Source organism: Tauraco erythrolophus, chromosome W (assembly GCF_009769465.1).
Source record: "Tauraco erythrolophus isolate bTauEry1 chromosome W, bTauEry1.pri, whole genome shotgun sequence".
In the NCBI taxonomy this organism is placed as follows: Eukaryota; Metazoa; Chordata; class Aves; order Musophagiformes; family Musophagidae; genus Tauraco; species Tauraco erythrolophus.
The window spans coordinates 6,459,277-6,475,950 of NC_141497.1; the positions used below are offsets into that span (position 1 = coordinate 6,459,277).

Consider the following 16,674-nt stretch of genomic DNA (forward strand, 5'->3'; position numbering starts at 1 on the left):
CAGAAATATGAAAGGTGAAAAACACCATTGGGCTTCAAGGGCTTTATCAAATTTTGAACTCACTTTGAACTATATGAGAATAATCAATAGAGCATCAGAGAAGTGAGGAGAGAGTAATTAACCTCTGAAAACAGATGTCTTCAGGTCTTCTCTTTTACAATCAAATATATGCAAGTTTGCAAAAATCTGCCTTGTTAAGGCATGAGTCCCAAGACCCCTTAGGGTCTTAACGAACAGATGAACTTAGGAACTTTTACAATATCCATTCAAATATAGTTCATATCCTTCAAGGCATCAGTATCCAAGCTTCATCCACTTCATTCCATAGACAGTAGAATTTCTTTTTTTTTTTTTTTTATCAGGATCTAGGACTTTGCCAATATATCAGACTAATATTTTCTTTCAAATCCTGCAGATCTAGGTTCAAAGCTTGCCACAGTTCTGAACAGGTAGGCTCACGAGCTCTTGAGACCAATAAAGTGTGATCAGGATCTTTTTGCTTCACTCTTTGTAACAGTTTTCGTAATAAAAGGAATATGTAGTGAGTCACAGAAGAGCTTCCTGACTATATTAGAGATCAGGTATCCAAGTTTGTTGTTTTCAGATTCTTTTCTTTTTAGAAACATTATTCACTCCTCCTACTCCAAGAATGTAGATACATTCAAAACGTATCTGCATTTTGTTCAGTTCCTTGAACAAATTTATGACAGTTCAGAGTACAGTCTGATCCCAGTTATTCTCCTATGTACGTGTTCTTTTGGCTCGGTAAATCTGCATGGATGTTCTCTTTACATTGCAATGTGCTCACCAAAAGGCAGTAACTTGGTACTCAAAGCAAGATCATAAGCTACCTTATTCTAAAAAAATAGCAGAGATGTTGTGTCAAAATTAAATGGGTCACTGTGGTGCAAGAAACAAAATATTACAGGAACCACAAGTTTGAAATGGAAAAAAGGTTAGCTGGATTTCCAAGCAGTTATGTCTCACCTGTCCTGTTATGAACAGTATTCCTGGAGACAGGTTGTGGCCTTCATCTTTGGAAATATCTGCATGTCAAAACAATGAGCACTTTCAGATTTAGAAATTAATTAATTACTGCAGAACCTTTGTGCAAAAACACATTGCACTGGAATAACCACAGATACCTTCAAATACATTTCTGCTGAAACTGCAAGTCAATTGCGATTTGAAGAATATCCATCCTGAAAACGGATATACTCGGAAGCTGAGCAAGTGTTAGGGACAGCAGCTGGATGAGGGGAGTTGTATTAAAGAAGTATCTCCATTCTTCCATTTAATCGGAAATCTTTCCAAAGCAGCAGTCAGAACACCACTAGTGCTGAAGTCTCGATGTTACTGCTTTCTTGCAAACCCGATGATTGTCTTAAGTCTCAGATTAAACTCTTTCAACAAATGAGTATAATAGAATGATAGCCTAAAAACTTCTAGAACTGCTTGTCCTAGCAAAGTGAAATGGGTCTTTTGTAAATACCCATGAAAAGGCAATAAGTCTAAATAAGAATCATATGCATGGTTGCCGAGTTTTGTTTTAGCAGAATGGTAACACTATTAATACTGCTTGGTAGACTTCAAAATCCAGAGATTTCCAAACGATCTTGAATGATCTTGAAGACACAACAAATAAATTACCACTTTCCCATTTACACCTTGTAAGGGGTTCAGTTGGAGACTTCATATCCAAGATGGTTAAATGTGAATGTACTCCTCTTCAGAACCACAAAGATGATTGATCCTCTAATGCTGAATTCTGGATGAACCCTTTTGATTACTCCAGTACAAACTTTCTTTTTTTAAAGCATAACAATTAAGAGTTTAATATTTTAAAGCTCTAAGACTCTTCAGAGTTTACTGGGATATGTCTCCACTCATTTGAAATACCACTTATTTGTATTATTTAAATCAGCAATGAATAAATTTATACCAAATATACCAGTCCTAAGCAGTTATTACTTATTGTCAAACCTTCCATTTTTGAACATGAGAGACAAGTCAGTCAGAGGCCAATTATAAGCTTATCTTATTTAAGCTAACAGTCAAACTAGGAATTTTCGACAAATAACAGATAACCATATGCCTAAATAACAAATCTATGTTTACTGACAATTGCTTTCTTTTCCTAGTTATTTTTCACAGATCTCTTCAAAGCTGTCCAAGTGCCTTGTCCCCCTCAACCAACAGTGTTGTGTAGACCATAAGAATCTAAACCAATCAATATAATCTGGATACAAGGAAGATTTAAAATTACTTTAATGGTGCTGATGGATGACCTATCAATGGAGTGAGGGCAAATACCATTCTTTCTACTCTTTCATGAACATTGAGCATTACTAGCCATGAGAAGTTGCTCTCACCTGACCTCCCTCCAAAACTATATTCCAACAATCAGAGACTCCTTCCTGTCAGTAGAAGAGATTCCCATAGCACTAGTTCCTCCCCTTGAAGGAAAGAGTCAGCAAATACAGGTCAAAAATTTTAGTCTCACTGCTTGCTCCCTTACAGAAGAAACTAAGTAAGTACAGTCATGATCTTGGTACAGGAAGCTTTATAGAACAGAACATAATTCCAAAGGCTCCAAAGTAGAAACCAGAGGGCTTCCAAGCTGCTGCAGTTCAGATTTCTGAGAATCTCAACAGAAACAACTGCTAATTTTCAGCAATCTGTCAAGAGACTTTATCAAACTTCTGGTCACTATGCAAAAAAGAAAGCCCATCAGGAGGGATGTCCAAACTAATTCAGGAAAAAAAAAAAAAACACCACAAGACAAAACCTCCCAAAAGACTACAGGAGTCTCTGACATGCCTTAGAGTGTAGCAGAATCCAGAATCTTCATTTTGGTAAAGTTCTGCTTGTTTTCTTAAATATAACAATAATGTAATCAGCATAACTGGAGAATGAAATATGATCTTATGAGTTTTTTCTACTTAAGAATGTTTGGTAACTCATTATTCCCTGTCAACTATAGTAATACAAAAGAAATATTACACTAGGAAGCAACAAGAACTGAACTACAGCAAATTATAATCAAGCATCTCCACTTGTTTAGAGACTGGAAGCTGTAATTTAACCTCCCTGAATTTAATATTGCTTTTACAAACAATATGATTTCAATTTATTTATGAGATACATTTTTCTGACACAAATTCTAGGTTTTAACCAAGTGATTGCTTTGTGAAGAATTATAGTTTTGAAAACTCAATTGTTAAAAAATATGAGCAAAACCTTAAGCGCAATTACTTTTGAAATACACAACATAGCACCTAATTTCACAAGAAAAATGCAACACACTAACAGTAGACTTAATGAAAACTACTTATTTTATGTATCACTTAAAGATTAACATATCCAATTAGTTTCCAATTCATTTTTAGGAACAACCTTTAGAAATAAACAAATTACTTTGAAATTTCATTGGTGAACACTTTTAATCTCCCTTCGAGATGTTGATTTCATTCTGACATCATACCTTGCATTCAAAAATATCTTCAATTAACTAAAATCAAGGTACAATCAAGGGCATATGCTACATGCAAATTATATTTAATTTTCTAATCTTAGTTTATGCTACAGATAAAAATAAAATACACTTCTTACCAAACTTCTGGGGTTTAGTTATTTTCTACACCTGCTTACAAGAGCAGGTTTCAGGTTTCGGCACTATCCTACATAAAGCACAACCTGGGATAAACATGGGAATTTGCTTTCATGTTACACAAGAGTACCAAAAGAAAGTAAAGAACATTAAAAAAATATGCCTCTACTTTTTTTTTTTTAAATGTATTTTTCACTCAATCAGTATTTAATTCTTTAAAAAAATATAAAAGAAAGTAATTTTCCCTAGATAGATGGAAACATTGCAACACTTCATTGCAATTTCTCTAGATAGAAGAGGAATTTCTTCCCCTTACTTTTCTTAAAACATAACTGAACACAAACCAAAAAAAGTCACTCATCTATAGGAACTGAACATTGCAAAAATGCTTTTTCTTGGGAAAGCTACATGAGGTGCCAGTTTCATCCATTACATAACACTACAAAATGCAAATCTAATGAAAGTTTGTATACACAAAATACATGATATCTAATTCTCACACTGTCCTACTACATAGAGACAGAATAATTTATATTTTATGCTGCCTCATTTCATTTTCTGGTATTAGTGACCATAATCTTCTGCAAGATTACTATACAAATGACTACACTCATATCTCCATTTTTAAGTAAATAAAACCCCTACAACATATTTTTGGAAATGAATGGTAATATACTGGTTATAATTACATGTTCTGTCATTTCATTCATTGGCTACATAAAATTAGATGTAAACAAACTATTAATTCTTAATAATGATTTCTGTTAGTCTCCTCTTTGGGAGACATTTGAGGGCAGATGGGTAATGAGGACAAAGAGAGAGGAGCTGGATAAGAACTTAAAAGGTAAAAGAAAAAGTTTACTTACCTATAACTGTAGTTTTGAGTTTTGCTCCGGCAGATTCACACTCTTGGGATGTGTGTCTCTGCTGCTATGGGCTTGGAATGAACTAAAAAAAGAAGGGCCCACAGCAGGCATCCAAATGCCCCCTAACTGATCCAATTATTGGAAATAAAAGTTATTACAGCTTCCCTTCTTCCTAATTCAAAGAATCTACAGTAAGATTCCAAAGTGGGTAAAATGGATCCTCAGAGGTAAAATATATAGGGGAAAAAAACCCACAGAAACGAGTAGGTTCCTCTCATTTAAAAAATGCTTCTAATGCTTTTAAGTTTAAAAAAACCAAATTAGCCTCCCAATGAAACGGTTAGTGATTAATGATTTCACAAGTCTCAGAAACTCCAGAGAACACTGTCTTTTACAAGTAAAACTAGAACTCCTTAATCTGTTAAGACAGTTGCGTTACATAAAAGTGTCTTTGAAGTAGTCTAAAATCTAACAATGAACACACAATACTATGTATGGAAAAGCTCAAATTAAAATTTAGCAAATCTGAATAAAGTAAAAAAACTAAAGCAATTTTAAAAAGAGTCTCTGAAAAAAGATGGGTTGCTTTCTGTTTTTTCAAGTAATTTTCAAGGTTATCTTCCCTTTTTCCCTTTCTAGAAGACTCAGCTCCTTTTAACATTAATATCTTAAATTTAGCCAGTCTCACCTCTGTGCCCGGCAAGATCATGGAGCAGATCCTCCTGGCAACTATGCTAAAGCACATAGAAAATAAGGAGGTGATTGGTGACAGCCAACATGGCTTCACTAAGGGCAAATCCTGCCTGACAGATTTGGTGGCCTTCTATGATGTTACAGCATTGATGGATAGGGGAAGAGCAACTGACATTGTCTACCTGGACTTGTCCAAAGCATTTGACACTGTCCCACATGACATCCTCGTCTCTAAACTGGAGAGACATGGTTTTGATGGATGGACCACTCGGTGGAAAAGGAATTGGATGGATGGTCCCACTCAAAGAGTTGTGGTCAATGGTTCAATGTCCAAGGGGAGGCCAGTGATGAGTGGTGTTCCTCAGGGGTCACTACTGGGGCTGGTGCTGTTTAACATCTTTGTTGGCAACACGGATAGTGGGACTGAGTGCATCCTCAGCAAGTTTGCTGATGACACCAAGCTGTGTGGTATTGTGGACACGCTGGAGGGAAGGGATGCCATCCAGAGGGACCTTGACAGGCCGGAGAGATGGGCCTGCAAGAACCTCATGAAGTTCAATAAGGCCAAGTGCAAGGTCCTGCACATGGGTCGGGGAAATCTCAAGCACAAGTACAGGCTGGGCAGAAAATGGATTGAGAGCAGCCCTGAGGAAAAGGACTTGGGAGTGCTGGTGGATGAGAAGCTCAAAAAGAGCTGGCAATGTGCACTGGCAGCCCAGAAAGCCAACCGTCTCCTGGGCTGCATCCAAAATAAGCGTGGCCAGCAGGTCGAGGGAGGGGATTCTGCCCCTCTGCTCTGCTCTCGTGAGACCCCACCTGGAATACTGCGTTCAGCCCTGGAGTCCCCAACACAAGAAGGACATGAGTTGTTGAAGCAGGTCCAGAGGAGGGCCACGAAGATGATCCAAGGCCTGGAGCACCTCTGCTATGGAGACAGGCTGAGAGAGTTGGGGCTGTTCAGCCTGGAGAAGAGAAGACTCTGGAGTGATCTTATCGCAGCCTTCCAGTACTTAAAGGGGGCCTACAGGAAAGCTGGAGAGGGACTTTTGACAAGGGCATGTAGTGATAGGACAAGGGGCAATGGCTTTAAATTGAAAGAGGGCAGATTTAGTTTAGAGATAAGGAAGAAATTCTTCACTCTGAGGGTGGTGAGGCACTGGAACAGGTTGTCCAGAGAAGCTGTGGCTGCCCCATCCCTGGAAGTGTTCAAGGCCAGGTTGGATGAGGCTTTGGGCAACCTGGTGTAGTGAAGGGTGTCTCTGCCCAAGGCAGGAGGGTTGGAACTAGATGATCTTTGAGGTCCCTTCCAACCCAAACCATTCTATGATTCTATGATTTTTGATTCATAGTATTTGGGGTCTTTAGAAAAGCATGAAAGATCTTGAGGTAGAAACCTTGAACCTGAAAATTAATTCAGTAGCAGGCCTAAATCTTGAAGAACAAGAAGAACTTAATGTAATGTTCGCCTGGGGTCGGAGGAGGAGCTGACAGAGAGCTTATGGGTCAAGATTAGAGGACGGGGACGGATAGGGGATGTTACGGTAGGGGTCTATTACAGGCCACCTGGCCAGGAGGACAGAGCAGATGAGGCACTTTATAGCCAGATAGGAGCAGCCTCGCAGTCACAAGCCCTGGTCCTCATGGGGGACTTCAACCACCCTGACATCTGTTGGAGAGACAATACGGCAGGGCACAGGCAGTCCAGGAGGTTCCTGGAATGCGTGGACGACAACTTCCTCCTGCAGGTGATAGAGGAGCCGACAAGGAGGGGTGCCATGCTCGACCTTGTGCTCACCAACAGGGAGGGACTGGTGGGCGATGTGAAACTTAAGGACAGCCTTGGCTGCAGTGACCACAACACGGTGGAGTTCAAGATCCACGGGGCAGCAAGGAAACTATACAGCAAGCTCTGTGCCCTAGACTTCAAGAAGGCGGACTTCGGCCTCTTCAAGGACCTGATGGGCAAAGTGCTGTGGGAGGCGGCCCTGGAGGGACGAGGGGCCCAGGAAAGTTGGTCCACATTCAAGGAGCACCTCCTCCAAGCTCAGCAGAGGTGCATCCCGATGAAAAACAAGTCGGGCAAAAAGACCAGGAAGCCCGTGTGGATGAGCAAGGAGCTCCTAAACCAACTGAAAATGAAGAGGATAGCCTATAGAGGGTGGAAGCGGAGACAGATAGCCTGGGAGGAATACAGAGAAGCTGTACGAGTGACCAGGGATCAGGTGAGGAAGGCTAAAGCCCTGAAGGAATTGAATTTGGCAAGGGATATAAAAAGCAATAAGAAAAGCTTCTATAGGTATGTAGGGGACAAAAGGAAGTCCAAGGAGAACGTAGGCCCCCTCCGGAAGGATAATGGTGCTCTGGTTACCCGGGACATAGAGAAGGCTGAGTTACTCAATGACTTTTTTGCCTCAGTCTTCACTGATAAAGCCTCTTGTCTTACCACCCAAGCTGTGGAAAGAACTAGCAGGGACTGTAAGGATGAACCACCACCCACTGTACTTGAAGAGCAGGTTCGGGAACATCTGAGGAACTTGAAAGTGCACAAGTCCATGGGACCTGATGAGATCCATCCGCGGGTCCTGAAGGAACTGGCGGATGAAGTTGCCAAGCCACTGGCCATTGTATTTGAGAAGTCGTGGCGGTCTGGCGAGGTCCCCGATGACTGGAAGAGAGGGAACATAACCCCCATATTTAAAAAGGGGAACAAGGAGGACCCGGGCAACTACAGGCCGGTCAGCCTCACCTCTGTGCCTGGCAAGGTCATGGAGCAGATTCTCCTGGGAACCATGCTAAGGCACATGGAGAGCAAGGAGGTGGTGGGTGACAGCCAACATGGCTTCACCAAAGGCAGATCGTGCCTGACCAACTTGGTGGCCTTTTATGATGGGGTGACAGCATCGGTGGACAAGGGTCGACCAATGGATATCATCTACCTGGACTTGTGCAAAGCTTTTGACACTGTCCCGCACAACATTCTTCTCTCTAAACTAGAGAGGCATGGGTTTGATGGATAGACCACTCGGTGGATAAGGAATTGGTTCAATGGCCGCACTCAGAGAGTGGTGGTCAACGGCTCGATGTCCAAGTGGAGACCGGTCATGAGTGGCGTCCCTCAGGGGTCCGTGTTGGGCCCGGCCCTCTTCAACATCTTTGTCGGTGACGTGGACAGTGGCATGGAGTGCACCCTCAGCAAGTTCGCCGATGACACCAAGCTGTGTGGTGCCGTCGACACGCTGGAAGGGAGGGATGCCATCCAGAGGGACCTCGACAGGCTGGAGAGGTGGGCCCGTGTCAACCTCATGAAGTTCAACCAGGCCAAATGCAAGGTCCTACATCTGGGTCGTGGCAATCCCAGGCACAAATACAGACTGGGTGGTGAATGGATCGAGAGCAGCCCTGAGGAGAAGGACTTGGGAGTACTGGTGGACGAGAAGCTCAATATGAGCCGGCAATGTGCTCTTGCGGCCCAGAAGGCCAACCGCATCCTGGGCTGCATCAAGAGGAGCATGGCCAGCAGGTCGAGAGAGGTGATTCTCCCCCTCTACTCTGCCCTCGTGAGACCTCACCTGGAGTACTGCGTCCAGTTCTGGAGCCCCCAACATAAGAAGGACATGGACCAGTTGGAGAGGGTCCAGAGGAGGGCCACGAAGATGATAAGAGGGCTAGAGCACCTTTCCTATGAGGACAGGCTGAAAGAGTTGGGGCTGTTCAGCCTGGAGAAGAGGAGGCTCCGGGGTGACCTTATAGCGGTCTTCCAGTACCTCAAGGGGGCCTACAAGAAAGATGGGGAGAGGCTGTTCAGGAGGGCCTGTTGTGATAGGACAAGGGGTAATGGTTTTAAAATAGAGGGAGGTAGATTCAGGTTGGATATTAGGAAAAAATTTTTTACCATGAGAGTTGTAGAACACTGGAACAGGTTGCCCAGAGAGGTGGTGGATGCTCCATCCCTGGAGACGTTGAAGGCCAGGTTGGACGAGGACCTGAGCAACCTGATCTAGTTGGAGATATCCCTGTTCCTTGCAGGGGGGTTGGACTAGATGACATTTGAAGGTCCCTTCCAGCCCTAACCATTCTATGATTCTATGATTCTGGGAAATGTTTAGACTGAAAGTGACTGACTAGCTTTGAACCACTTGACTATAAACAAAAATAATCCACTTGTATCTGAACAGTGGCAAAGCACGAGTTAATGCAAAGATCTGAGGTCACCAAAATGAAATTTCTCCCTCAACACACTCCCCTCTCCAAGGAAAAAAAGATTCCTGAGAAGAATATAAATTCCTGGGACATAATTTTCTAAAAATCCACAGGATTTCCTTTACTTTCTTGGAGTAGTCAACTTCAGAATGTGAACTAAGCACGGTTCCAGTTAAGTGAACACAATAGGTTCAGAATATGGATCTCTGCTTGTTTCAAAAGCATTCAAGAGCACCAAGTAGTACAGAAAACGTGACTACTGACAGTGATTAGAAGAAAGTGTGCGTGAAGCTTCATTATTTCTAATTTCTTTAGAAAGGTATCCTGATGTACCTAAGCAGAGGATGGTTTACTTGTTGTCAACTGTTGTGGAAAAAGATAATCCCTTTCTGTATTAACCCTTCCAAATAACTTTTTCAACTCAAATAATCTGAGTCTTGATAAACAATAGTTGGATCTATCTGTGATATTACACATCCTCTCAAAAGAGAGGATATGATCTAATATTGATTGACAACTTGTATCTGATAAGGGTATAGAGGGAACTGAGAACCTGAGGCTTGTCATGTTCTATGAACTTATTTGTTTGTTCTGAGGCTATTAAACATAATAGATGTATTAGAATGTAACTTTCGGTGCCTTGATCTCCAAAATCTCCAATTATTTTTTTCATTAATGGATACAGACAAATTACTTGCAAAATTAATCAATACAGAGGTACTTCCTTGATAGAAAAAATAGGAAGAGGAGATGGACTCTTGTCCTTCCACACAGAGGACAAGGACGAAACCAACTTTTTCAAATTCTGCACCTCTCTGTCATGATGAAAAGACCATATAATCAACTTAATCCAAGATCTAAATAGATCAAAAGGATAGAATTATAAAAACAGAGCTCTGAAAAGTACTCAGATATGGAGGCAAAAGGTCTATATTGTAAAATCTCTCCTTATGTATATCTGATAGACATTAGGTCAAATCTGCCAGATTTTGCATTAGTGAATTTTGCAATAAGAATTCCTTTTTCAGAAAGCAAAAGCATGACAATCAGGTTCCAGAAAGATACGTTGCTTTTCAAACAAGGCAGCACTGCTGCAAAACTCTGTGTTAGTTCCACCTCTGGAATGAAGACTGCCCCCTACTTTGAGAGACTTTGGTGGAAGCTAAATATTTTAACAGTTTTGTTCAAATTAGAAATTTATTACAGAAAGTACTATAATTTCTAAAGGACTCCAATCTCCATTTCCAACCTGTATCAAACATTATAAAAGGATCTCAGCATTAAAAAAAAAAAGAACACAAACAACAAACAACCTTAGCATTGCCTTAGGCAAGGATAGTAGTTGTATAATTTTTAGCAAGAACTCCCCAAAAAAACATCTCCGCCTCTCCTCTGGAATAAACAGTTCCACCACACTACTGGTTCCCAACCTCAGAAAGAACATGTCATATCCATCCAAAGCCTTACTGTTAAAAAAGACGCATCTGAAAACCTTTGATGAAGCACAGTACTGTAGAGATTTCATGTCTTAAAAAAAGGACAGAAGAGACCACTAATCTTCTATCAACACTTGTGAGTACAATTCTACTCAAAGTAATTTATGGAAGACAACAATGGGTGCCTACACAGAAAGTGCAGTGTGACTGTAATATGTATTCCCATGTCTCAATTACAAAAGCAGAAAAGATGCTTTCATGCAGATTTTAGCATGTGCTAGCATCTAGAGTAAGATCTCTAGAGGGACGCTTGCTATGTACAGCATCAGCTAGCACTATATATTCCCATTCTAATTAGACCAAGTACATGCTACAATCACACTATTTTCTTGACAGAATGTGATCTGAAGTTACAGTATATGTACTGAAATACACAAATGCCAGGCTTTTGCATAAATACAGTAAGCAACTTCACAAAAATGAATGACAGTACCTGAAGGGGGTCTACAAAAAAGCCGTTCTATGATTCTATGATTCTACATATTTAGGAGTTACTGGATATATTTCTAATAGACGTATTACCATAGGAACAACAGAGGAAGCTTCCTCCTGCAGTTGCACCAAACCAAATGGCTATAACTAGAACGATCCCAGAGTGTATCAGCTTGTAGACATAGTACAAACTTACAAGCAATGGCAAAAGCGTTACCAAAAAATAAGAATCATATTTCTCCAAGGTAACAGCTTTTCAGGAAATCTGTCCCAAGACTGCTAAAAATCCTTCTACTCAGTACTATTCATTCATGGCTGAAATCTCAGCAGCTAAAGTGAAAAGAGCTGCTGTCTAGCATAGGGGCAACTTGCCACCAGTGAATAAATGGTGATCATTTGTCCCAATATAAGGGAGCATCTCTTGTACCTGATCCATAGCATCACTCCTTTCCCCAAAAGAAACAAATCAGAGCCTGCCCAGGGCTATGTAATTATGATAAACAAACTTCACAACTAATGTTCAACAACTCCTGAAAGCCAGAACAAAAGAGAAAGAGTGTTTTAGTCTTGCTCTAAATGTTTGAAGGCTGCTGTGCACCATCAAAAATATGCTGCATTTTTTGAGATGCTTTTCAGCTCAAATGTGCTGAGGAATCTACTTGAAGTGTGGGGATATAAAAGTAGCTTTTTAAGTAGTAGGAGAGAAACCACAAGCTCTCCATAAATAAATTTAAAATTAGTAAAAGAGATGTAAGCAAAATAACAAATTCATCCATTTCATTAAATCAAAATTAAAGACAATAGAGATCTCTTAAGGTGAGCACCCATTTTCTCCGTATATTCACAATGTTTTCTAACAAGACTTGATTTAGTTACCAAATAAGAAATACTTAAAAAGATAATCCTTCTAGTAATTGCAACAAGAACATTTACACACACACACAAACTCTCTTTCTCTCTCGGCATCTTTAAAACCAGAAAAAAAAAAACCCTTTGAATAGGGAGAAAACTTGTGCTCTCTGCTGGTTAAAGACCCAAACTGTATGTAAATTCAGCTGCCTCCACACAAGTATGTCCAAAATCGACCATTTTTTACCTATGAACTTCCAAAATCAGAATCTGTGCTGTTTTTTTTCCTCAAAAGTTAAACACAGTGTAGAGGAAGCTTCTGAAAAATACTTATGTTAACCTATCACTATCTACTTTATAAACCACATCTTATCTTCAAGATATACATGTGGGTTTTGCATTCACTTTTGATATTTCTGAAGCCTAAGACCTTCAAACCAGTTAACAATAGGAAAAAATAAAATAAAATAAAATAAAGTATAAATCAAAGAGGATAGATTCAATGAAATCAGTTAAGACAACCAGTACAGCTACTAAAGTGAAGAGCAAACATTTCAGAGGCTCATTTGGTTCTGTGCTACAGACCATATAGATATATGGTAGTTCTCTAAAACTTGTAATGCCTACATAATAATGAATATTCAGTTGAACAAACACTAGAGACAATATATTAGTATATATTACCCAATCATTACAGTGCCTTTAAAAGAATAGATGTGATTTTAATCTAACACCTCCTTCACATTAGGTTCAAACTGGGATATGAATAGAAATGGCATATAAGAGTTTTCCTGTATTTTCTTAAATTAGGCAACATAGATAGATAGTTAATTAATAATTCAACTACCAAAACTTATTACAAATTTTTACTTATGATACTGCTGGGATTTTAGAAACTATAAACAATGTCAATTGTACTTAATTCAGGCTCATGGTTCAAAATAAAAGTATCTTAAAAGAATTTTGAAACATAAGAACTTCACTTTCCATCCATTAAGATCTCAAAGAATAGCAGATATTAAAAATATGCATATATGAGAGATTACAGTTCATTGTTGGAGGGGAATGGAGATTAATGTCATAGAATCACCTACACTGAGTAAACAGAATTGAACTATATGACGATGACAAGAAGGGTTTTTTTTAATATATATATATATGGGGTTTATATGCATATATATATTTTTATAATATATAGTGTATACACACACACAATCCTTTTACCTTTATCTTGCACTTCTTTTGAAAATCGCTCCCTTTCAATAGCTGATTCACGTTCTATCCGCTCAATTTCAGCCAATGCATCCAATTCTACTTCATCATATGACGTTACAGTTCCTTGTTGCGAAACCTGTTGCTGTGTCTGTACCACAGGAGTGTGAGGTTGTTTTGCAGCAACTGAAGCGTTCTGTTGTAAAACAGGCACTTGTTGTGCCTGAAGGAAAGCTGTCTGTTCGTGCTGCGGCAAACACTGAGCAGCGTTTAGTGGGCGGTTAACATCCTGTGGAGTAACAGGTGTTTTAGAAGTCTGTCCTGGGTACTGCACATTAAAAGGAATATCACCCTCTGACATACTGCTGTTTTCCAAACCAGAAAGCATATCATCCTGCTGGTCCATATCCGAAGATCTTACACGAGAGAGTCTTAAGGTAAGCTTAGTGGAGTCCTTGGAAGGAGAACTAATGATATCATACATTGCAGCTTTTTCAGTCTGGTCTTTTTCATCCTTGCCTAACTTCATTTTCTTTTGTTTCTTTTGCTTTCTTTCTGGAGAATCTAGCAATATGTCTGGGGGAACATCTCTAGGTGATGAATAAGGTGGAGGCTGAGATTGTTGGATAAAAGGTTGTCTTGATCCTAGAATAATAATTCAGAAAAACTGAACAGTTATGTTGTTCCATGTTTATATAAAACCACACTAAATATAACCTACATAATTTTAATATGTATTTGTACATACATCTGTGTTCACAAAAGGTCTAAATAAGATTAGTAGGAAGCACATAATTCCTAGATTAAGATGTAATCCAGATAGTTGCAGTGTATTTCCTAGGAATTTTAGCTATCCGCTGCAGGTAGAGAAGGGATCATTTCAGAGAAGATGGAACAAAAAACCCACCACCAAAAAAAGAATAACTAAAAATAGTACTTGCAGGTTAAGAACATTAACTATTAGAAAATAGTCAATGAAAACAAGTTGACTACATAAAAATGAAATATCAAAAAGATTCTTAATAAGATCCAGTGATGAAGACTTAATGATCAGCATATAGGCATTAGCCATTTCAGCCTCACATTTTTAAGTAATTAAAAATATATATATTAAAAAAATCAAAAAATACACAACCTCCTTAACTTTGATTCTGACAGTTAATTTTCAACTGACTTGTTTTTTTAAAAATTTTAGGTAAACTCATTCCAACCTCCCCCACTCATTGCTATCTAGAAAACACCAATTGTCTTAGAACATTTTTCTATCATTCCCTGCCTTATCTCCCCTTTTTTTCTTTCTTTTTTAACATATGAATTTTTACTTCTACATGCACCCATTTCAGGCTTTGAGTATATCTAGAGAAATTTTTAAGAGAGGACATTTCTTATTAAAAACATTCTCCAATTAATCACATTAAATTTTTTGTTCCTCAAATTAAACCAGCTCCCCATAACTGTTAGCCCAGAAAAAGCTATGAAAAACAGAGAAGCTTTTCAACCTGTCCCAATTAAAATTTTGAGCTATAATTTTTGGCTTAAAAAGGAACACTGGTGTGGAAAAAAAAAAAAAAGCCTATTGGCTGGACCAATAGGGCCAGCCTCCTCTTGTTAAACAAAGCAAACATTTATCTGATCCCATTCATCCACTCGGGAATACTGATCTTCAGAAAGCAGTGACTGAGATTATTATTAGTCATTCTGTTTTAGGTCATCATAGGTCAATACTTCTAACAACACTCAAAAACTAATTGGAATACAAGTCTCCATGTGCTTCATTCAAGATATATCACTAAACAAGAAAGAAGCTTTATTCTGAAGCTTAAATTTCTATCAGATATTTTAAGAAATATTAAGAATCATTAAGCAATTGTCGTGGGTTAGGCCACTCCAGCAACCAGACCCTACACAGTCACTCACTCCCCCACCCTCAGGGATGAGGGAGAGAATCAAAGAAGAAAAAGAAAAGAGACTCGTGGGTTGAGATAAGAACAATTTACTACTACCGCTACCAATATATATATGTACAGATATGTACAAGGATAAATATATACAAACGAGTGATGTACGGTGTCATTGCTCACCACCCCTTGACCAAGGCCTGTCTCGTCCTGAAGCTGCAATCCCGAAACAGATAAGTCCCGATACCGCAATCCCGGATGAACAGGAGGCCCCGAGACAGAGAGCGAGAGAGAGAAAACACCCCAAGAGTCCGAAAGTGAGAGTCCCGGAAGGGCAAAAAGCCCTTCTTTCCGGCTGACCCTCACTTTCATACTGGGCATGACGCTGCATGATATGGAATACTAATTGGCCAGTTTGGCCTCAATCTTAAATTCAAGTACAAATCGTAAGGAGAGTCGTGGACCCCTTGTCCGGCCATGCTCCCCCCTTATCCTGTTGTGCTCCTGCACACTGGCAAGAACACGGCAAGCTGAAAAGTCCTTGAGACCTCAGTGCCAACCACAAACATCAACTTGCTATCAACATTCTTCTCAGAGCGAGCCTCTGAGTAAAACCAAAACACGGAGCTCTTCTAGCTGCTAAAAAGAAGAGCTAACTCTGTCCCAGCTAAAACCAGGACAGCAATGCACTGACCTGTAGATGAAAAAAAGAATGGACACCTCTAGCAAAGCTTCAATTCAAATTAAAGGTGTGCCTTTACTGATCACTTCTTTGTACAGACTGCTATGATTATTTTCTCTCCCTAGTACATTCTGTGAGAAGTCCTACAATCTCTGTATGTAGAGCAGGGTATAAAATGGGTTTATCTTACCCTTTCTTAACCATCAGCAACAACTCCATATTCTGCCAACAAAATCCACAATGTTGGGAATCTCTGTTTTGACTCATCCTGATTCTCAAGATCTTTTCATTACTCCCTTTCCTCTCCTCAAATTAAACACCACACTCAATCACTAGTACTGAAGACTTGGCTACACCCTATGAAGATCTCTCACTTGTCTTCCACCAGAGATTCCTATTCTTGCAATGCCCCCTCCACACACACACAATTCTCCTAAGTACTGTCTCTTTAGACAATAATTTACGAGATTATCTCAGTGTAATGTATAGCAGAAACCGTTAGCTACTAATTTCTTTTAAGGCAATGACTACCAATCACTGAAAATACAGGCTGCGTTTTTATTTCTACAAATATCAGAGGCAGCTCAAAACTTTTCAAAGACATCTTACGGACATCTTACTCTAAAATTATCTCTTAAATGAATACTTATGAAGTTGCAACAATGGAATATTTACCATTTTTCACAGTTACGCTTCGAATAGAGGACACAGATTTGATTCTCCCTTGTCCTAAACT

The 16,674-nt window shown here is 39.5% G+C and overlaps 1 protein-coding gene across 5 annotated transcripts in view; it reads right to left on the minus strand.

The window, feature by feature from the left end:
- Positions 1–16,674, minus strand: part of LOC104371354 (nipped-B-like protein) — a 215,448-nt gene that overhangs the window by 69,628 nt on the left and 129,146 nt on the right. For 4 of the 5 annotated variants that reach the window (XM_086630242.1, XM_086630238.1, XM_086630239.1 and 1 more), the window contains exon 9: positions 13,371–14,003. The exons of the other annotated variant lie outside the window; for it this stretch is intronic. In XM_086630242.1, the coding sequence (XP_086486368.1) occupies positions 13,371–14,003 (633 nt within the window). The remainder of the gene's footprint in view (positions 1–13,370; positions 14,004–16,674) is intronic. 5 annotated transcript variants of the gene reach the window in all.